General features: G+C 37.3%; 1 protein-coding gene across 3 annotated transcripts; it reads left to right on the top strand.

The window, feature by feature from the left end:
- Nucleotides 1–575: 575 nt before the first annotated feature.
- LOC112196131 (cyclin-T1-4) lies at nucleotides 576–7420 on the top strand. 3 transcript variants are annotated; one of them, XM_024336433.2, is made up of 7 exons: nucleotides 576–733; nucleotides 1335–1911; nucleotides 2177–2258; nucleotides 2457–2591; nucleotides 2936–3111; nucleotides 6643–6788; nucleotides 6957–7420. In XM_024336433.2, exons 2-7 carry the CDS (start codon nucleotides 1340–1342, stop codon nucleotides 6986–6988), a joined length of 1143 nt encoding a protein of 380 aa, XP_024192201.1. In that variant the 5' UTR covers nucleotides 576–733; nucleotides 1335–1339; the 3' UTR covers nucleotides 6989–7420. The 3 variants fall into 3 exon arrangements, with proteins under 3 accessions (XP_024192201.1, XP_024192203.1, XP_024192202.1); XM_024336434.2 differs by having other exon boundaries at nucleotides 577–733; nucleotides 1332–1911; XM_024336435.2 differs by lacking the exons at nucleotides 6643–6788; nucleotides 6957–7420 and adding an exon at nucleotides 3526–6330.
- Nucleotides 7421–23095: the final 15675 nt, after the last annotated feature.

Below are 23095 nucleotides of genomic sequence, written 5' to 3'. Positions count from 1 at the left end.
CCATAGTTTTAGAGTTGGCTTTGGCAAATAACAATGGGAGAATTGTTGTTTCTCCAGTGAAAAAGTCGTGCAGAAGACTTTTGGGATTGAGAATAATCCAAAGGATGATAAAGTATCTGCTGAAATCATTAGTTCATTACTCAACGCCCTAAAGTTAGAAGCATGTCGTCATGGATGAAGGGTCAGCAACCTCTTTTGTCTAGGGGAGACGTACTAATCAACAAGGTGAAATTTGAGCTTTCTATATGAGCCTCAAATATATGAGAATGCTCAATAGGTAACGATTTTTTATCAGTCTCACAACACGAATTGTTATATTATTATCTCGTTAAACTAAATTGACCCATTTTTCCTATTAAAAAAAAAAAACAAATATCATCGTTCTTTCTATCAATAAAACAAAAATATAAGAATGTTAATACTTAATACTAATAAAAAAAAAACAGTATCTATACGGTAATTAATTCTCAATTTTTTGACTTTTACTTTTTGGTAAGAATACAAGGCGGTTGAGACTTGAAAGCGTGGATCGGGCTGTTCCTGACCTGAGCAGATAAATAATAAATTACAAAAGTGACTCCTGTTCTTGTCTAACTTTTTATCCTATATCATCTTCTTTGGTTTCCTCCTAACTCCTCTCTACTCCTTTACGCTTTCCTTCTCTCTTAACCCTAATCTTCATCGCCTCCAATCGTATCCACCGCCGTTTCAGATCTCTATCGCCGCCGATCAGGTAATTGCTCTTCTTCACGGTCTTGATCGGTCTCGTCGTCGTCGTTATATTCTTTTAAGATTCCCATCGTTCCAATCTGATATTTCTGTGCAATCAGCTATCGTTTCAATCTGATGTTTCCGTAGTGATCTGCTATAATTTGCAATCTGTTTTTTGTGAATGTAAAAGTGGAGAGTTTTAAACGGGAAATTAGATTTTGGGAGAAGTAGGAGAATTTTGAATTTTTTTTTTTGTTGGATAAGTAGAAAATTTGGTAAGACTTGAGCCGAGGGATCAAATTTGAATATGTTTAAGTCCAGGCCAGAAAAATCATATGCTTTTTTTTCGTACGGTTCGATTTTTGATTTTTGATTTCCTAAACTTTTTTGTTGGAACAGATTGGTGCTTATATCAAATTGTTGATATTTATCTTAGTAGTGATTATAGGAGGTGAAGTTTAGATGGTCTGCATAAGCGCATAAGCATTCACTTTTCGATCAAGTAGAACTCTGTTATAAACGCATGACGATCAAATAACTCTGATTTGGAAACAGTGATCTTTTGTGTTGATTTTGTTTTGTGTATTTTCGTAACTTTTTGTTTTATTGTGTTAACTTAGCAGGACCGATGTCTTTTACACGTCACTTTCGCTCAGAAGGGGGCACTACTCGCGATGAGTATTGGCCGTCATTCAGTAGAAGCAACTCCAAAAGCTTCAATAGCAATGCCAGACACAACAACAAGACCAACTACAATAACAACTGGAACATGAGCAGGAACAATAACTTTGTTAGGAATCATTACGATTTTCAGTATTACATGGGAAATTATAGAGAGCATGTCGATAATTCTAATCATTTCAAGCCAGACGGTGCACCATCCTATAAAAGGAGAAAATTTTCAGCTTCTACTTGGGGTGATGGTGGGAGACATTATCTGCCACCAAACACGTATGATTTCACTCCTTCAACCTGCAATAATTATGTCCCTCCTACAAGATCCAATGGCATTGCCTCTGCGTCTACCTCTTGTAAACGTGACCGCTCAAAATTAGAAGAGGATGAAGTTGCCTTTATGTCAAGGGATGAGATTGAGAGATACTCCCCATCTAGGAAAGATGGTATAGATGCAGCACGTGAGGCACATTTGCGATACTCATATTGTTCGTACCTTCAGGATCTTGGTTTGCGGCTGGACTTGTAAGCTCTTTGTCTCAAATGTTAATATTTGTTATGTTGTTTCCGTCTTGAACTTATTTCATTGTATTCTTTGCATTGGTTTAAATTTAGAAACTAGGTTATGATTACAGTGATCAAATTTGATCTTCTGGAGGACTTTAAATTCTTTTTTTTTTTTTGAGGGAAGAGGACTTTAAATTCTAACCTTTCTTGTCTTCTTTTTTTCTTTTTCTCCTGTTATTGCCCAAGGCTACATAATTGACAAGTTATGTTATTCATTATCCAGGCCACAGACCACGATTGCTACTGCAATGGTTCTCTGCCACCGTTTTTTTGCTCGGCGATCACATGCTTGCCATGACAGATTTGTGAGTATTCTAGTTCTTTTGAGTTTCACAGCATCTGTAGAAGTTAGAAAATTTTCACCTGTTGGGAAAGAAAAGGGAAAGAAAAAACAATTTGTTATAACTTGGTTTATAGATAAGACTTTTTCTGGTTCTCCTATTTTATCTGCTTAATGTAAAATCCCTGTGTTGTAGTTTTTAACTATATTGTTTCTTTTGCAGTTGATTGCCACTGCTGTTCTCTTTCTTGCTGCAAAGTCTGAGGAGACACCTCGCCCTTTGAATAACGTAGTGAGGGCATCTTGTGAGATTTTCCATAAGCAGGATATCAGTCTCTTGTCCTATATACTCCCTGTTGTGAGTACCTTTAAAACTACTTTGAACGTCTATTACTCCAGCTGGCATTATTTCGCACTGAAACCCTTTTTTTGGAAGTCTAAGTGTCAATAGAAACATCAGTACTGTGCGAAATGAAGCAACCACAGCATAGCTATTCTTATTTATTATGCTCAGATGCCTTTTTCTGCATTGGATTGTATAATTTATACCAAGTAAATTTGGCATAACTTGATACAAGTTAAACTTGCTTCTAAGATTGTTTATCCGTTGCTGATTATGAAATGAAGATTTCAGCCTAGAAAATGAGATCAGAATTTATTTGCACTCTTTATCATTCTGACATCTGTTTGTATGTTAATCAGGACTGGTTTGAGCAGTATCGGGAACGGGTGACTGAGGCTGAGCATATGATACTGGCTACTCTAAATTTTGAACTGAATGTGCAGCATCCATATGCTCCTCTTACCTCAATACTTGATAAATTAGGGCTCTCACAAACTGTTTTGGTGAATCTGGCCTTAAGCTTGGTCAGTGAAGGGTAAGTTCGGAATTGAGGTTTCACATATTGCTTACACTTCGTTGAATGTCTTAACTTCACTCATTATTCACCCTTCATTTTGGTTACCATAGTTGTGGAGATAAAACCAGCTAGCTCATGTTCAACTTTACTGGGTGCAGTACACCAAAATAGAATTCTCTCCTGTAATTAGTTTATCTTGCATGCCTTCTTGAGTTACTATTTGGGCTGCGGTTAGAATTGATTGTTAGGGGTATCGTCAGAATTTCATCATTTGTTGATGTTTGGGCGTGGCTGTGGCTATGGAGGAGGATAACTGGTTTCCTTCCTGTTCTCTACAACTCTGTTGCTTGTCTCAATAATTTTCTTGTTTAGAGCAACTACTGTAGTAGATATTTTGGAATATTAATTCTTTTGGCATGCATATAATTGCAGGATCTACACAAGATTAGCGTGATCGCCTGTATGATATTCTTAGCGGGCGGATTGATATGCTGTTCATGGAATCTTTTGTTTTGCTTCTGATGTTGAACTGCTGATATGAATTTTCCATATTATGCCCCACCAACTTCCTCACTGGCTATAGAATATATCCACAGAACCCCCATAGCCATATTTCACCATCTTATTTCAACATTGTGGTGGATTTTGCTCAGAAAGGTGTCCTCTGAAGTCCTGCTTACAAACATACAGTTTGTTTGTCATGGCTTTTGTCTGATTGGTTTTCAGGGAAACCACTGACGTGGCAAGGGTCTATATCTGTGTTTGGTAGCCCTTCCTACCCATGCATTTTGTGGACACCAACATTTTTTTGACCGCTAACATTGGAAAGGAGAGAGGTTGTGGGTTGGGGGGGGGGGGGGGTGTTTGTTTGGCCAGATATCTAGGTGTTGGTTTTGTTCAACAGAGGCCAGGCTAAGTTGATTTCAGCTACATGGGGTTTTGAAGGTTTTGATTTAGTTTCATTTCTAATCGGATTGTGCACTGGTGTGCACCACACATTGTCTTACTCTTCTCCAACCAAAATCTTTGATATTAGTTTAAACCTTGGCCTAAGGTTGCAGATTGTTGTGAAAGTGTTGCCGATGATGCATGTTTGTCAGGAACATGCATGGGTTTCTGCCTGATTGGATTCTGTTATAAATTTTGGTTGGGTATTCTCCTCTCCAGTACAGAATGGAATAGCAGACCTTATATTTGGTATAATGCCAGTAATCTGCTCCCATGCCCAAAAGAAAAGAAGAATAATGCAGTACATGAGAAATGACTCAAATGAGAAATTTGTTAAAGTGTATTCAACACTTGTCCTGGTTAGTCACCTTAGAAATTCATCTTGTCCGCCAATATTGGTAAAAAGAAGAAGACATATTTTTGTATATGATTGCCATATCACATGTATTTGGCTTATCTTATATTTCTCAGGTTGTGCTTTTCGGATCTAGACCCTGCCCAATCATTTATCAGGGTCAGACCTTGATTGGGAACTATTTGGTACTATATATGTGTTGTCAGTTTGACAGTGTAGTCTCCATATCATTTATCTGGGTCAGGACCTTTACTGGGAACTATTTGCTACCATATACGTGTTATCAGTCTTGACTGCCTAGTCTTCCTGTAAGTGGATATGTAGAAGCTCTGAATTGATTGAGTTCATTCGCATTGTTAGTGTGAAATATTTTTTTGCCTAAAAACTTATGATACTTCTGTTTCAAACATTTTTCAGCAACAATTTCTTCTAGTTATTGTTTTTCGAAAGAAAACAGTTTTTGAGGGTGGGTTTTGTTTGATTCTTTTTGTTTAAAATTCTCTTTTCCTAAAAATGTTTGTATTTCAAGCCTATTTTCATATATTACTTTCCCTTTCACTATGGAACATTATCTCTTCTGTGAAAGAACTCTCGTTTCACACTGAAGCACACAACTGTAAATATGTATATTTAAAATTTAAAAGGTTCTATATTCCTATCAAGTGTACTATCTTAGATGATTAAATATTAATGGCGTGTATACCAGAAAAAGTGAAGGTGCTGTTTTTGAAGATTTAATGCATTATCCACCTCATCCCTCCATCTACTTGTTGCATTATCTAGTGTTGTCTCGAATCTTTTTGACAGATATAGACTTGTTGATACATATTTTTTTTTATATCACTCCATTCAAATGGAGCCTTCATTGTTCCTACTTGAGCCCTGAAATCTCTGTATTTTCGTTTTCCATTTTTTCAATTATTTATTCTGAAAACTTTGTTTTGTTACTATTTACTAAATGATGAAAATGAATTCACAATGAGTTCAGTGGAAAGCTGTTTGAAACACAACCCTAATATATGTATATTTAAGATTTAAAAGGCCTATCAAGTGTACTCTCTTAAATAATTAAATATTAATGGCATATATACCAGAAAAAGGGGAGGTGCTGTTTTTGAAGTTTTAATGCATTAGCCACCTCATCCCTCCATCTACTTGTTGCATTATCTAGTATTGTCCCGAATCTTTGTGACACATAGACTTGTTGATACATATTTGTTTTTATATAGCTCCATTCAAATGGAGCCTTCATTGTACCTACTTCAGCCTTGAAATCTCTGTATTTTTGTTTTCCATTTTTTTCAATTATTTATTCTGACAACTTTGTTTTGTTACTATTAACTAAATGATGAAAATGAATTCACAACGAGTTCAGAGGAAAGCTATTGAAAATGCAATGAACATTCTTAAATTTTGACAATTTTCCTTTTAGAACAAATTGACCACTTTGCCGCGTTTAAATTTACAGCCATTATTAAAATCATACTGTTTTAGGATATATTGCTATTCAAAGAAGTTCTCAGCAAAGGCTTGATTTTACTTTTTGATGTAAGAAAAATATGTATACTTTATACACACTGATATATATGAGCCAGAACAACATATAAATCACTCTTCAGCTTCATCTCATGCCTGCCACATGGCTTTAGTCCATGAGTCTCGTTGGGAACATAGTCGGGGGTTTTGTGCATGCTCAGTGAGCATAGGTGCACATGTTTGACAAGTCTGTCGAGAGCCAGCCATAGCAGAAGATTGTGGATTTGCTTTGAGAAGTTTGAGTGTTTGCAATGCACTTCTGCATCCTGTTTGCTTTCTCATATAAATTGTGTGTATGAGTAAAATAGCCATGAAGCAGTTGTGCCTGGGAGTTTGATGTGTCCTCTAGATGGGTATAACATGTTTGCTATAGTTATGGTACTCTATCAGCAATCCTGCAGAGATTCTGGAAAATATTCTACCTGACTTGCTGCTTTTGTAGTTGGTAAGAAGAATTGTTATTTTCTCGTGACATCAATGCCTGATTTGTTGTCATTTTGATATTAGTTTCTCATGCCATATGTATCTGTTATTGCTGATGTATGTTCATCAATGTGAAAATATATGCTAAGTTGCACGAGATACTGCCTGTTCTTACAAGTGTTGCCCCAGATGGTTTGGTTTGTTACATCTGTCTTCCTGTCCCATGTTGACCAATTGTGGCATCTTTTTTTACAACCTCTAAGCTTATCTGCGTATTTATTGTTTAGGCTTCGGAGTTCATTGTGGCTTCAGTTCAAACCACATCATATTGCTGCTGGAGCTGCCTACCTTGCCGCGAAGTTTCTAAATTTGGATCTGAAACCTTATCAAAATATTTGGCAAGAGTTCCAGGCTACACCAGATGTCCTTCAAGGTAAGCATACATGCTATGTTATCAGTTGGCACTGATAGAAGGAAAATGATCTTATTATCTAAATTTTTAAAGAGAAAAACATTCGTGGTGAAAAAGCTGAGGCTAGCTGCATTGTTTTTTCCCCTTGTTTTCGGTAGATATTAATGGTTGTTTTAATGATTGATGCAGATGTGTCCCAGCAGTTGATGGAACTCTTCTAAATGGATCAAAACATGGTTGTGGTCGCATTAGGCTTTAGCTTAAGGGTGTACTAGTTTTTTGTGGATAGAGTTGAGACGTGTGTGTCATGATGAGGTGGGGAAGATATAGACTTGAAAGGGTAATGGTGTTGAGGAGGGAGAAGAAATGACCAAGATAGTCTCCCATCTTGTCTCACGACTGCCTCTTTAATACAGATAAGGTCTTGTAAGTACTTCTGGAGGAATGCTCTCTTGGGAATGATAAATTCATATAATGATAAAATTCGCAACAAAGTTTTATTTTTTTTTTCATTTGAGGGCATCGCTGATGCTCGCTTTGTCTAATGGAAATTTTCAAACATGTTGGTAGATGTGAGAAATGCGGTGCATACTGTTAAGAGATGCTACATTTGGCCCTCCGTTGATTTGAATGTAATGTGCATTTGGAAAAAAGCTTCACTTGGCTCTTGGAATTTTCCCTCTATTCTCTATGTTGCATCTATAATAACCAGCATTTATGAGGTTTTAACATCTGTATGTATACTTGACCCAAAAAAAAAAAAAATCATCTGTATATTTGAAGATAGAACATCTACAGTAAAATCCTTATAATTTACGAGTACCAAAAGAATTCTTATACATTATGAGTACCAACAATAGAGGCATTATTTAGAGGGTGGTATTGGAGTGATCATTAGAGAGAGATTCTTCTGGTGTTTGTGTTGGTGGGTTCTACAGAACAGTCCGTAATATTTCTTCAGCAGAAAAGTTTAGGTTTTGGCGGGAAGGGCAACTGTATCACATGCTTTAAAGCATGGACTCTCTCCGGTCATCTTTGAGGCGGATTCTTTATTACTTGTTCAAGCAGTCAAGCAAAGCGACATCCCCCATGCTTCCTCCTTGGGTTGTGTGTGATGATATTATCTGTTATCTCCGACAAGTCCCAAGTTCTTACTTTACTCATGCTTATTGTCAAGCCAATACTGTGGTTCACAAATTAGTTAATTATGCTCATTCTTTTTCCTAAGATGTTAGTTGAGAGGATATAATTGAGAATGAGTTTTCTCCCAGTTAATAGATAAATTCTTACATGGGGCAAACGTACTATGTGGTGGTGGGGCAACGTTGTTAGTTTTGATTCAGTTTATGCATTTTCTTAATTCAATTTTTTTTTGGTAATGATACATGTATAACTTCAACTTACAGAATTTGTTTGATCCACCCTTTAAAAAATAAAAATAAAAATAAATAAATGCTTGATCCTTCATATCATGATTATCATCGACTTCAATTATTACCAGTTGAAGTTGATCCTGCTAAGACATACTTCCCAAACTGCAGAGGAGTGATGAGGTTTAAACACAAGCTGCACAGACTCCCTAAGCATAAGTGACGCAGTCAGAAAGATCACCTAAGGTTTACAAGCAATAAACCTAGAATAAAGTTTTTGGAGTCCACCAGAGATAAAAGAGATAAATCTCAATTTAATTGATAATATGATAAAAGATAGTTCTGCAGCCGTTTAAGGTTGCATATATATGAGAAAAGAAACCCTAGGGCGACTAACAATGAAACCCTAAAGCCCACGGGTAAAAACAAAACAAACCCAAAACAAATTAGGAAACCGAAAATTCTGAAAAACAGTAAAATGCAGTTTTGAGGCCCTAAACGACCCCGAAAGCCCCAAAAAGCCCACACGTCATGGCATAGCGACGAGTCTTGCTCCTGGGGCGATTTCCTTTTCGGAAAGCTATGGCACGATCAAATCGGACACCAAATGCGAAAGTTGCAATAGTAACTTTCCCCCTTTTGCACGATCCAACTGCTCTTCAAATCGGACTGCTATCCGTTCTACGTCAATAAGAGTGTAACGCTGCTTGAACCTCTCAACATCAAAGATACTCGTAGAATTACGGAGCAAAATTCTCTTTGACCAGGTGGACCAAATCCTGCTGGCCTCCATAGCAGTTTTGAAGCTGGGGACAAGCCGCGCAGCAGCTCATTGGAGAACAGTGCACGCATGTTTTTTCAAACTTTAACTTCCATTTAAGAACTAAAAGATTAAGTGATGTAAGAATAAGTACATAAATACATGGATTAGAAACTAGATGATTATTGTGAGAAAAAACTATGAGATCATGTACGTCATGACTTGGGTATTCATCGATTTCCTCGTGTATCAACACCAATGTATAGATTGGGGCTCCTCTTGTTACAATCTTGCGCTTCCATCTTCCTCTGTGGGATTATGCAATAAATAACCACTTCAACTCTTCAAGGATGCTCTGGATCCTCCCCAAACCTACTTTTCACTCCGGTTGGTGGCGCGTTTTTCTTCTTTGTCATTTTGGATTTTTCAAGGGATTGTTATTTTCTTAATTCGGTACTGTCTAGATCCGGTGCTGCTCGTCAAGGTGGGAACTTGTATATCGTCAATGGTGGCTTGGGACTACTAGAAGGACGCGGGGGCAATTAATGATATTATTAGGAGAACATTTCTTTTTGGAAGTAGGATTACAATTCTTGTAATTAAGAAATAAATTTGCAGAAGCATAGCAAACCTGTATTGAGGGGTAGGGCAGTTTCAAATTAGATCATATGACATGTTGTTTCAATCTACTTTGGCTACACCTCGTAGTACTGTATTGAGGGGTAGGGCAGTTTGGTCACCGCCTCCTTCCGGCTGGCTTAAGGCAAACTGTGATGGAGCCTTTGATTTCTCCTCCAAATCTGGTGGAGTAGGAGTGGTTCTTCGAGATGTTATAGGGGACATTGTTGGTGGAATTTGTTTAAAGGTCAACTCTGTTGCCTCTCTAGATATTGTTGAGGCCATGGCTTGTAGGGCTGCTTGTTCCTTGGCAGTACAGTGTCATCTTTCTCCTATTCTGTTTGAGACATATTGTCAGAGTTTAGTTTATGCTATTGAGGCTGAGGGGGAGGAGACTTCATCCTAATTGGGTCGTATTATTGAGGACATCAACTTTTCTCTTGGGATGTTGGTGGGTTCTTCCTTGAGACATGTGTATCGTGAAGCTAATATGGCTGCCCGTAATTTAGCTAAACTAACTTTACATTTTTCTTTTAATCTTTCATGGAGTGGGCTTGTCCCTCTTGTTATTAGAAGCCCTGTGGCTTCTCATTGTACTCTTTGATTGAGTAATACAATTCGGTCGTCTTTCCCCTCAAAAAAAAAAAAACCTGTAAAGATTTAGAGCATCTTTAGCAATGCTAGTCATTTTTTAGTCAAAATAGCTAAAAAGTCATTTTAGCAAGTCACTTTAGAAATAGGGATCTTGACCAAATCAGTGTTCTATATTTTAGTTAGTTTTTAATTTATATTATTTTTTAAATGAAGATTAACTAGTTTAAATGTATTTATAAATTACATAAAATAATTCAAAAGTAATGATTTAAATTATAGAGAGCTTCATCTCGCTCTCTATATTTAAGAGCGAGATAGCTAAAAGTTATAATGGAGAGCCATTTAGGAGTCTGTTACAGCTGCTAAAATAGATAAAAAGCTATACATGCTCTCCAAAATGGGTAAAGCTATGGTATGTTAACATTTCTTATACATCAACTATTTTTACCACTTTAAGGACTCGTGTTACCACTTTGAGGATTAATATTACTATTTTGAGGACTTATACGGTAAACTAAAAAATTTACTACTTTAAGGACTCATGTTACCACTTTGAGGACTAATATTACTATTTTGAGGACTCATGTGGTAACTAAGAAAATTTACCACTTTAAAGACTCATGTTACCACTTTGAGGACTAATATTACTATTTTGAGGACTCATTTTACAACTTTTAAGGCAATTGTATGCATGTCATACGTTAACACATTGTAGAATTTCCCCTCCAAAATAACTAAGGAGCCAAAATAGAGAGTCTGCTAAAAATGCTCTTAGAGCTTTTATCTCTAAAAACTAAATAATTTCTAGCTTTCCATATGCAATAAGATGTAGTAAGAGCTATAGAAAAATAATGTTCATTGTGAGGATCATGTAAAGTAGAGGGGTAGTCCAACCAATCAATAAAACTATGATGCCAAGATTGTAAAGAAAACTGAGGAAATGTCATATTTCAAACTTCCTTAGAAGAGTAATTTTATTTAGAGAAAAATTCAGTCACCGTCCCTCGATTATGCTGCTAAGGCCAATTTGATACCTGAACTCTCAAAAGTATCAATGTGATACCCAAAGACCTAAATTGGCATCAACGTGATACTTCCATCAAAAATTTCTAACGGCTCCGTCTGTTTGCTGACGTGGCAAGCACGTGGGTCTTAAAAAAAAGTGAAATGACCAATTTACCCCTGTTTTAATTATTTTTTTCCTTTTCATTTCTTTTTTTTTTCTTCTTCTTTTTTTTATTATTATTTTTATTTTTATTTTTTATTTTTAACAACATAAAGTATCAATTCCATTCCACTAATTTAACAAACCATACAGAGTAATCTCTCAGTATCCAACTCTGCAAATTCTCATCATTCTGGTTCCTAAGACTTCATGTTATAAACAATTAAACCAAACACATAACATGACCGGAAAACTCAGAAACTTCTCCCATTTGATTCTCTCTTTCAAGTTGATGGATGGACACAAAGATACCACAGGCTTCTTCACCTCGCCAAGACGAAGCTACTGCCACCGGTCTCGCTTGCAGCCGTGGCCGGAGTCGAAAAATAGGTCGAAGAACTCGAGAAGCTTTCGGGCTTCTATTCTCTGTCATCGACTTACCGAAGCTCGTCTGTGAAAACCAAAGCCACAGGGATGACGACAACGAACCAGAATATTAACCAAGAGTTTCTAATTTGCTGCTTGAGGAAGAGAGCAACCAAGAGTTTGAGGCTCTTCGATTGAAAACCCAGAAAGTAAAAGCCCAAACAGATCGATTAGAACCTTGATCCGTCGTCTTCGATCTTGTCTCCGCAGCCTCCTCCGAGCCTCCCGACGGCTGGTCCTCCCTCCACAAGCTCTCCATCTTCTGCCCTGGCCTCCTCCACTCCGGCGTCCTCTTCGAGAATTCTGATTTCGGCCCCAATCCCTATCAGCCCGATGACATTTGGGAAGAAGAAGAAGAATCGGAGTTGGGAGAGAGAGTTTTGTTCATGTTTTTTTTTTTTTTTAAATTAGCTAGTATTGAAAGACTGTTCTGCCCTTGATAAAAAAAAAAATTGGGGCCCACGTGCTTGCCATGTCAGCAAACAGACGGAGCCGTTAGAAATTTTTGACAGAAGTATCACGTTGATGCCAATTTAGGTCTTTGGGTATCACATTGATACTTTTGAGAGTTTGGGTATCAAATTGGCCTTGGCAGCATAGTCTGGGGATGGTGACTGAATTTTTCTCTTTTATTTACAAAGTTTAATATACATCCCGCTTTTTTATAAAAATTTAAATTCCTTCTATACCCTTTCTCATCTAAAAAAAAACTCCTGCAAATCGATGGAAGGATATCAATACTGTTCAAAAGAATTCTTCATGATCTTCTCTGCCACTTTACTAATTAACTTAACAAACACATTGACTGTTTTAATCTCTCTGTCTTCTAATTAATTGGAGTTACATGTTCAGTATTTCTTGATGATCTTCAATTTAATAAGCTTGCTATCTAAGTAGTGTTATGGTATGTTATTAATAAGAAAGAAAAAGAGGTTGGACAGAGAGGTGAAGGGGGTGTGGAGAGAGAGATCCAAGAAGAGAGATAGAGCTGGGATCCGCAGAGAGAGGGCAGAATGTGAGAGAGAAAGGAGAGGAAGAGAGAAGGGTAGAAGTGGAAAAATTGGCAAAAAAAAGTTTTTGGATGTGTATTTAGAAATTAGAGATGTGTGAATAAAATTACTCTCCTTAGAAAAATAACAATAAAAAAAAGAGATGCTCCAAAGTTTCGGTATGAAAATGACAGAAACAACAAGATCTATTAATACGTGTTAATAACACATTGTTATCTGGACTACCTAACATTGGCAAACATTAATTTATTGAAGTTTTATTATAGTTTGTTAAACCCATATGAATTAAAACAATTTGTTACCTAGACCGCCTATCATTGGCAAACATTAATTTATTGAAGCTTTATTATAGTTTGTTAAACCCATATGAATTAAAAAAATTTGTTACCTAGACCGCCTATCATTGGCAAATATTTATTTATTGAAGTTTTATTATAGTTTGTTAAACCCATACGAATTAAAACAATTTGTTACCTTGACCATCTAACATAAGCTAGATAGTTTTTTTTGAGTAAAAGAGGTCATCCCTTTATTGAAATATAGAAAGATTACATTGCAATAGAGTCAGCTACAATAGCAGCCATAAGAAAACTAGGTGTAGAAAAGAAGAAATTGTCCTGCTGTAAAGTCTTGGCATGATCTTCCATCAAGTGAGCCACCGAATTGCCACCTCTCTTAGTATGAACCATCCTCATATTTGGAGATGAAGCTATCATGTCCACAATATCATCATAAATTCTGCCGAAGATAGACAAATTCGCTGCAACTGGCCTTGAAACTTGTCACTGCACAAGTAAGGAATCGGTCTCCAATATGACAGAAAGCATGTTGTGCTCCAACACAAAATGCACAGCCATGTGACAGGCTAAAGCTCCTGCATGTTCAGCAAAAAAGAGGTATAAAGTGGATCGTAAAGTTAGAAGTCAGGACTAAGAAGAACAGATATTTAGAGCTCAAAACACTTGTGATGTTTTATGCATTTTTGTTTTGTTTTGTTTTTTTTTTCAAGAGTTGAAATGACATGATCCCCACGCTTAGTCACGATGCCAGTAAGATTTGGACTTGTGATCTCCACGGTGTCTATTCCAAATAACCTACAGGCAACGAGTTTACCGACAGTTTGAACGTGTTCAAAATGTCTTATATGAGATGGGACCTCTCATCAGACACTCAAAACATATTTTCATGACAATCCAGATCAAGTTTGACGTCGAATCCACCCCAACCTTGTTCCTAGCACACCCCCTACCTCCAAACTCATGTTTGGCTTTTGAACTTCTGATACCATCTTCAACCTCCCATGCAGGGGAGTGTATTCCATGCACCTTTGTGCAACTACACTGACCATGTGATAGTCACGTGGCTGTTAAAAAGTGGGGTTCTGTTAGTTCTAAAGGGGTTATAAGTCATAAGACAAAAAAAGTAAAACCAAGTAAAAAATAAATTTAACCATGACTTCAGGCCCCATGGGCGGACCCACCTCATGCCCAAATGAAGGCTATTTTTTTTTTTTTTTTTTTTTTTTGAGGAGCAAAAACAAAAAATTACAACCGGAAGCCCCTAGGACAACCGAAACTAAAACAATCAAAGTTGAAAGCAGAAAGGGCTGAAAGGGGGAGTCTTCCCTTCCAAGTAGTAGGAGTCTTCAAAAGGTGACCTTGATTCGCCATCGCATCAGCCAAAAAATTTGCCTCCCGAGGGATGAAAGCAAAGACAATGTGCTCAAAATTGGTAGAAAGGTTATGGATATCTCTGGAAAGAGTACGAAGCCTCCACGGAGTGGCACACTTGTTATTGACAACGTCAATCAGAAGCTTGGAATCACCTTCAGCAAAAATCTTCCTACATCCGAGGAGAAGGGCATGATAGAGTCCATCACGAAGAGAATTTCCTTCCGCAACAGGAACTGAGGAGATGCCAATATTTCTGGACCCGGCAAAAATAGGGTTACCATTCTCATCTCGAAGGACAAAACCCGCAGCAGCACTTTTGTTTCCAATGACGGAACCATCAAAGTTTAGCTTCCAGAAACCAGGAGAAGGAGGTTTCCATTTAATGTCTGAACGTCGAGGCCGAAGAACCGGAGGGTAAGCCGACTCTGAAGAAGCAGTTGAAGTGGACACCGAGTTGGCGCATCTGAAATCTTTAGCAATTGCCGCAGAGGAGTAGACAACTGAGGCAGGGGAGGAGACTGTCTGCCGAAAGACGAGGTTGTTTCTTGCCTCCCAAATTTTCCAGCAAATCAGAACACAATTTTCAGTAGCAATATTTTCGTATCCAATGTCGAACCAAGAAGAAAACCAATCATCAAATGTATTAAAACCAAGAGAAGAGATCCCAGCTGTCCTCCAAACATCCGAAGCATAGGGGCAAGAGAAAAAAAGGTGGTTTAGATCCTCAACCCCTACACTGCAGAACGGACTAGCAGTATCAAAATTAGCATTAAATCTAGCTATTCGTTCTCTAGTTCGTAATCTTTTCCTTGTCAAGAGCCAAGCAAAGAGTTTTGCTTTTGGCGGGATGTTCAATTTCCAGATTTCATTCAAAATTCTAGTTCTGGCCTGGGGGGGCTGATGATCACATTGCAACCAGGTTGCTGATTTAATAGTAAAATCTCCAGAGGGGGACGGACCCCAAATAAACTCATCCTTCATATTAATTGCAGGAAGGGGAATACCAATAATATATTTCACAATATCAGAAGGCAGAATCAAAGATAACTTAGCCACATTCCAACATCCGTTGATAATATAATCACTCACATTCTCATCCAGATTTAAATTACTTCTAGCATTTAGTGGAATCAGATTAAGAAGGGGAAATTGATAAGCCCAATTAAACGTCCAGAATTTAACTTGGTGACCATTACCAATAATCCAACGCATACCTTGAGTGATGATGTCTCTATGTTCCAGAATCCCACGCCAAGCCATGGAGTGAAAAGATCTAGGCTTAGCTTCAAAGAAAGAATGCTTCCTGAGATATTTCCTGCGAATAATATCAACCCACCAGTTATTTCTTTCTGAAATGATTTTCCACCCCAACTTGGCCAGGGCAGCCTTGTTGAAGAAAGAGGCAGGCCTAACACCCAAGCCCCCAAAGGTTTTCGGACGGCAGATATCTTTCCAAGCAACTGGAGGGGAACAGGAATCCCTCCCCCAGAAGAAATTTCTAGATTCCTGGTCAATAGCTTTTGATACCTTAGGAGGACACTTGAAACATGAGAAAACATGGTTAGGCATACCAGAAATAGTGGACTTGATTAGAGTCAATTTTCCAGCCCTAGAAAGCGTGGCCTTCTTCCAGCCATTTAACCTGTTTGAGATCTTTTGCAGTAGTTCTTTGGCATTCAAAGGGTCCTTCCAAAACACTATATTATGAATGCCTAAATACTTACCCACCGTGTTCCTCTGTTGAATGTTCAGTCTGCTTGTAATGTCAGATTTAACTCTATTGGAAATACCATTAGAGAAGAAGATGGAAGACTTATCATAATTAATCTTTTGCCCTGAAGCATAAGCAAAAGAACGTAGAAAATTAGCCATAAAAGACGCTGCTCTGTTTGTGGCCCTTGCAAAAATAAGACAATCATCAGCAAAAACCAAATTCGAAATTCTGTAACCATTTGGAGAAGAAAGTAAACCCATGTGATTCTTTGAGCGAAGAGTAGCCGCATTAAGCTTTCTAATGAAAGGTTCCATACAAAGAATAAAAATATAGGGAGAAAGGGGGTCTCCCTGTCTGATACCTCTAGTGGGAGCAAAATGGCCTTCCTGCCTACCATTAACAAGTACTGAAAAAGTAGTGGAGGTGATACAATTCAAAATTAAATCAATCCAATTTGTGCAGAAACCAAAACGCTGCAGACAAATTCTAATATAATTCCAATCTAAGAGGTCATAAGCCTTTTCTAAATCAATCTTGATAGCCATAGAGGCAGAGGAGGCTTTTTTCCGGTTAAACGAAGTGAAAACCTCATGAGCAATCAAAATATTGTCTGTAATAGATTTCCCCGGAGCAAAAGCCCCCTGGTTTCTAGAGATGCACTTAATAAGCAAAGGTTTCAAACGAGCAGTTATGATTTTGGCAATAATCTTATAAGTAACATTACAAAGGCTAATCGGTCTAAAATGTCCAACCACTTCAGGAGAGTCAACTTTAGGAATTAATGCAATGTTAGTATGATTGATTAAGTGGAGAGGGGTATTATTCTGAAAAACATCTGTAACCATCTTACAGATTTTGTCTTTGACCAGGTTCCAATGTTTTTGGTAGAAAACTGCATGAATTCCATCCGGCCCTGGAGCCTTAAGGCCACCAATGGCCTTGACAGCAGCCCAAACTTCCTCCTGAGTAACAACCTGCATAAGAGATTTGTTATCAACATCGTCCACAACAGAATCAAGAATTTCAGTAAAATCATAAGCATCTTGTAAGTTAAGGTTATCAGAAGCTTTAAATCTATTTTGGAAATCGTGGATAAAAAGTTTACTAATGTCCTCCTGATTGTCCAGCCACAAACCCAAATTATTCTTAATACGAGTAATCCTATTTTTTCTCTTTCTGAGGTTTGCTTGGGTCTGAAAAAACCTGGTATTTCTATCTCCTAAAGAGAGCCAACAGGCCTTTGCCCGCTGAGCCCAATACAGCTCTTCCGCCTTTTCCAAATGCAGAAAATCATTATTAAGGGAGAGAACTTTATCACGAAGAAAAGTAGAAGTAGGAAATAACATCAGTTGATTTTGGTAAAACTCCAGCTCCCTCTGAAGAATGTTGAGATTTCTAAATAAATTACCATACTGCTCTTTGCTCCAAACATAAAGTTTATGCGCAAAGGCACCTGAAATTGTGGAAATATTCTTAATAGGGTCAGACTCATAATCCTTTAACCAACAATATTTAACAATATCAATGAAATGGGGATGATCAAACCAAATGGCCTCCAACTTAAACGATCTTGTCTTGGCGGGATTCTTTCCACTAGTAGTCAAAAGGATTGGACCATGATCCGAACCAACAATAGGGAGGTTCTCTAACTTATAATTTGGGAAAAGTTGGAGCCAATCAGGGTTGGCAGTTACCCGATCCAATCGTTCAAAGATAACAGTATGGTCTTTATGATTGTTAGTCCACGTGAAAGGCAAACCCTCAGCTCTGAGGGAGGTCATATCAATATCATTTAAAAAATCAATAAAATTCTGCATAAAAATATTAAATGGTGGTAAACCACCACATTTCTCAGCAGTACTAGTGATGTTATTAAAATCACCAACTAGAATCCAAGGGTCTCCAGGATTAGGTCGAAGAGATTGAATGTCACTCCAAAGCTGTCTCTGCAGCTGTTTTTGAGGGAAAGCATAGACAAAAGAAATAAACCAAGAAGTGTTTGTAAAATTGTCAACAATACTGCAATGTAGGAACCTATTATGATAATCAATTACTGAGAGCTTAACAGTGTTGGAATTCCACATTAAAATCATGCCACCAGATTGTCCATCAGAGAGCACATAATCAAACCGGTCAAAGTAAAAAGCAAAACTAGAGAAAGTTTTATTAACCTGACTAACGTCAGGTATCCTAGTATCTAGGATAAACAAAACGTCTAGCTGCAGGTGAACAATATAGTACTGGACCTGCGCTAGAAAGCCTGGCCAGGAACTACCCCGGCTGTTCCAGCTAAGCAACCTCATGGGATTACAGAATGATTAGAAGATGATCCTAGGTTCTGGTTCTCACTAGTTTCCATAAGTTCAAGCATCTGCCTATTTCTCTTTTTTGGACTGGGGGCCACAGGAACAACACCACCAGAACCAATAACCGGGAAATTAGCCTCATCCTTCAAAAGCATGTCGATATCGCCAAATTTTGGGTCAATCGCATCTAGGAACTGATCAACCTCCTGGGAAGAATCCGAGGAAACGACGACAACCTCTTTGTGCTTCCCGGTAGCAACACGAGCTTGTCCAGATTCTAGACCAGTTGCGGTTACCTCTTTGAAGGATACACCGGGTAGAACCACATTGGCACCCTTCACTCGCTCAGAATTAGGTCCACGGGAGAGATTGCCATATTTAGGAAAAAACTGGCTTTTCCCTTTTCCCTTCCTTGACACAATCCTCCAGGAGCTACTGTGGGTTTCTCTATCTTCAGAACCCTTGTTAGCATCAGGGGGGGCAGGGTTGTCATGATAACCTCCAGACTCAAAGTAGCTAAACATAGGTTGTGGAAAGATGATTGAGATGTCATTTGAAAGCAGTGGTTGAATGAACTCACTGCTAGCCATATCTGTAGGGTAGACAGCTTGCTCGTTTTCGAATCTCTCCACCATGAAAAAGCTGTCCTTAATATTCTTTCTAGGACAGATATGGTTCTTCTGCCTATAAAGGCCACATCTGAAGCAAACCTCAAAGATAACCTCATAAGAAACTAAAACGAAGCTAGGAGGTTTACCATTAGGGTTATTGACAATGATCGCTCGACGGAGAGGGTAACGAAGATCCAACTCAATCTTGATCCTAGCGAACAGAGTCTTTTTACCAGAAAGCGTATGCTCATCAGCATTGACAAACGACCCAAGGTAGTGACCCAACTGCTTCAGGGATGATTCATTCCAGTGAGGGAGTGGGAGGTTTGGCAGCCTGACCCACACCACAAGCCGATCGATAACTTCAGTAGTAGCATCAAAATCAGGAGTCCAACGTTGCACACGGAAAAGACGGCTCCTAATATACCAGGGTCGGTTGTCAAGTATAGAAAGGACATCCTCCTCATTATTGAACTCAAAGCAGAACCAGTTGTTAGCTAGTCTGCTCGAACTCATAACCCCCTTAAGGTTGCACCAAAGTTCATCACACTTACTTAGGATCACCTCAGGGGCAAGCAAGGGGCCAAAAATCTTCCCAACAAGACAGAACTTAGTATAGTGGTTGTCGAATTCCGGGGGTGGAGGTGGTAACTCAATCTGAACAGCAAACCTGTCAATATTGATGGTATGATCACCAATAACAACAGGAATGGAGTCAGAATTGTTTTGGGCTCTAGGGAAAGGGAAATATTGACGAACTGGGGTAGGTCGCCTACTTGCAGAAGCCAGATTAGCTTGGGCATTTGAAGGGAAGGCCATAATTAACAGGAGAGAAAGAGACTGGAACAAAATAGGAAAGGTGAAGAACCCCAGAGTGGGGTTAAACCAATTTATACTGCTAACAAGTCTTGGGGGATACTCAAACCGTAACAGTCCGGGGAGCGCAAGCAAGGTAGAGTGACTCGGGAACTAGGAAAAACATCTGGGGAAGAAAAAACCCAAGTAGAAAAACACGTAAGTAATCAAAACGAAGCAGCTCGAAAAACACCCGAACACTCAAACGACGGAACGTAAATAAGGCGAACGCAAAACCAATTAAAAGCATAAAATAGCAATCATTAAGCGTACAAAAGAGAAAAAATCTAGATAAAGGAAGGAAAAGGCTATTGCCTGTCACTTAAAACCTCTTTCTTTTTTTTTTTATTTTATTATTATTTTTTTATTTTAGGGGCCATCACTTAAAACTTTGCATACTTCATGTTAATTAATATACTTACAAATATATGCTATGAAAAAATTTAATAAAATGAAGGGCATCCCTCATTTAAAATGAAATTTAGAACATAATTATAGCTTTTATATATTAATTATATATTTCTTAAATTTTATTGTACTCGTCTGGTGCAATACATAATTACTATTAGATAACTCTGCTTTTGTTCTATATATATTCACATACATATATTTTAGTTTGGTGTTTTGACTGTTTTCACATCTCTCATTAACCAAAAACCTTGCCCCTACAAAATTAAAATTCTAGGACTGTCATTGCTCACCGCCCTCGAATACGAATAAGATCAGCTCTGTTCACAACCTCTCACCCCCCTCACACAATCACACATGCATATTACCATCAGTGCATGGTCATTATCACAGATTGAGTGACTTGGCAGTTATTGTTTCCAAGTCAGACGTTAGTCAAACTCCAAAATAGATTTTTTACTTCCAAAAGAATGACTACTGTCTCTCCTCCTCCAAATTTCAACATGTTGAAACTCGCTCCTGTCACTTCACCCAAACTGACCTCCGACTTCAAACCTGACCTGTTCATTATAGAAACTGCGACCTGACTCCGGACTTGGGTCACCTAACCTCTAGATCCAGTCCGACCCATCACTTTCACCTCCAAGTCATGCTTCATTGTATAGATTCCATGGTGAGATTTGAGAGCTACATACGAGGGCTGTGGAGGATGTAGGAGTCCTAGGAAGTTTTTCTGGTTTAATCGGATATGGTTTTGCCGACTTCTAATTATGATACCAGTTGATGGATTATGACAATAATTATAATTCAATGAATTAAATTTATATCAACCCTAGGCGTTGACGTAGTGGTGAGGCCACATAGTTGTTAAGGAGTTGGTTACAACCACATACTTATTTTGGTTTAACTGTTTTTATTTTTATTTTTTAAAGATTTTTAAAAAGATTATAGTAAACTACACATTACTTTTTTTTTTGATTGAAACTACACATTACTTAACATTATAAATTTATAATATTTTTAATAATAAAAAAACGCCTGCATATTAATTTCAATAGTGGAGATGAATTCTTTAGAAAAAAAAAAAAATCATGAAAACTCATATTTTCCATAATATATTCATAGGAGAAACAAAATTGCAATGAATTAATTTTTCGGATGAAATCACAAAGAAAAAAGTAGGTATATATTTTTTTCATATTTTGCGTAATCTAGAAAAAAAAAATTGAATCGATAAATTTGACACAACCCGTGTATTTACCTTTTCTTTAAATTTTTTAATTTTTAATTTTATTTTTTCAATTAATGTGAAATTGAAAATCATTAAATTTGACATTCTTGTTTCAAATTCATTTAATTTGGTCAACTAAAATCACCTTTATAACCATATATTTTTTTAATTAGATTTTTCAATGAGCAACCCATCAATCAATTCATAAGAAATTAGAGAAATCAACCGTTAGATAAAAAGATTGGAATAGTATATGCATGTTAAAAAAAATTTAGCCAATTTTGTCATAGTTTTATTTTTGTCCACGTAGTCAACCCAAAATGACATATGTAACCTCTTGATTGACCGATGACATAACGACTACGAACTGTGACAAATTTTTCACACGACGTATATAACTACTCCATGGATACTTGTGAATGGTTGAAAATAAATTTTTCAATTCCGATTTTGCGGCAATAAGAAATACCAATGTGTTTACTAATTTTGTATAACTTGTATATTGAATATGAAGTTAAGTAGACTTTTCCAAAGCGATAACAAGGTGGAAAATGAATTTAGAGAAACTGACCGTTGGATGGGAAGATTATAATTTTTCATGGTTATTGTAAAAATTCAGCTAATATTGTATTCGTTTCAACTTCGATCTACTTGGTCAACTATAGTTACATTCATAACCCTATAATTATATATCAAACTCCTCAAAAGGCAATCCCATCGAGACGTATGAGATAGGGGAAACCGACCATTTGATAAGAGAATTATAATATTTTATGCATGTTGTAAAACATTCAGTCAATTTCGTTGTAGTTTTAATTTTGATCAACTTGGTCAATCAAAATAAAAATAACAACTTATTGAAACGTATAAAATTGAAAATAACAATTAACATGCATCTTTTATTCTTTATCAATTTCATATAAGCAACGTAGGTTATAAAAATAATAGCCCAACAAGTTTTGTTTAAGTAGTAGTTTATCAAAGCAAAAACTTAAAAACATTAAATTAAAAAAAAAATTAAAATTTCAGAAACTCTAGGTAGCTCAATCCCACGTAGTAACGATGGCAGTAGTATGCCTTAGCCACTGTCCCATGCTTGATTAGCTGGGGCAATCAGATATCACCCACTCTTATATAAAAACCATAGAAATGCCGTAATTAAAAAAAAAATGAAAATTCAGTCGGAGGTTTCAGATCTTCTTCGTCACCGACTATATCAATCCATCAGACAATATCAGACCCAATTAGGCTATCAGTAGCAGACCCAATTCCAATTGCTAGCCATCACCGTCACTACTCAATTTTTACTCTGGTTGGTTTAATTCCAGTTCTTACTCTGGTTTACCCTTTTAATAACCTAATAAATTTTACTTCCTTGACTAGTTTATTTTTTTGGTTCAATCTCTTCAAAATAGACGCTGACTGTTAATAAAAAGTTAGCATATACGGATGGCTTAGATTACATAGATGACTGACCCTATATTTTAATGGCTAAGATTGTTTCTTAGTGTTTGAGCCCAAAAGTAATTTTGACAAGATCCTTTAGTGGAATGCAGGCCGATACCTGCGGCCCAAAAATAAATCTAC

Source organism: Rosa chinensis, chromosome 4 (assembly GCF_002994745.2).
Source record: "Rosa chinensis cultivar Old Blush chromosome 4, RchiOBHm-V2, whole genome shotgun sequence".
Lineage (NCBI taxonomy): Eukaryota > Viridiplantae > Streptophyta > Magnoliopsida > Rosales > Rosaceae > Rosa > Rosa chinensis.
The sequence above is the reverse complement of the archived record's forward strand: the minus strand, read 5'-3'. Positions and strand labels throughout refer to the sequence as shown.

Bases quoted from the DNA above. Each gene is read 5' to 3' on its own strand.
- LOC112196131 (XM_024336433.2), top strand. From the start codon at position 1,340: ATGTCTTTTACACGTCACTTTCGCTCAGAAGGGGGCACTACTCGCGAT. The intron at 3,112-6,642 runs GTAAGTTCGGAA...TTTATTGTTTAG, and splicing joins TTAAGCTTGGTCAGTGAAGG to GCTTCGGAGTTCATTGTGGC. The intron at 6,789-6,956 runs GTAAGCATACAT...TGATTGATGCAG, and splicing joins TACACCAGATGTCCTTCAAG to ATGTGTCCCAGCAGTTGATG.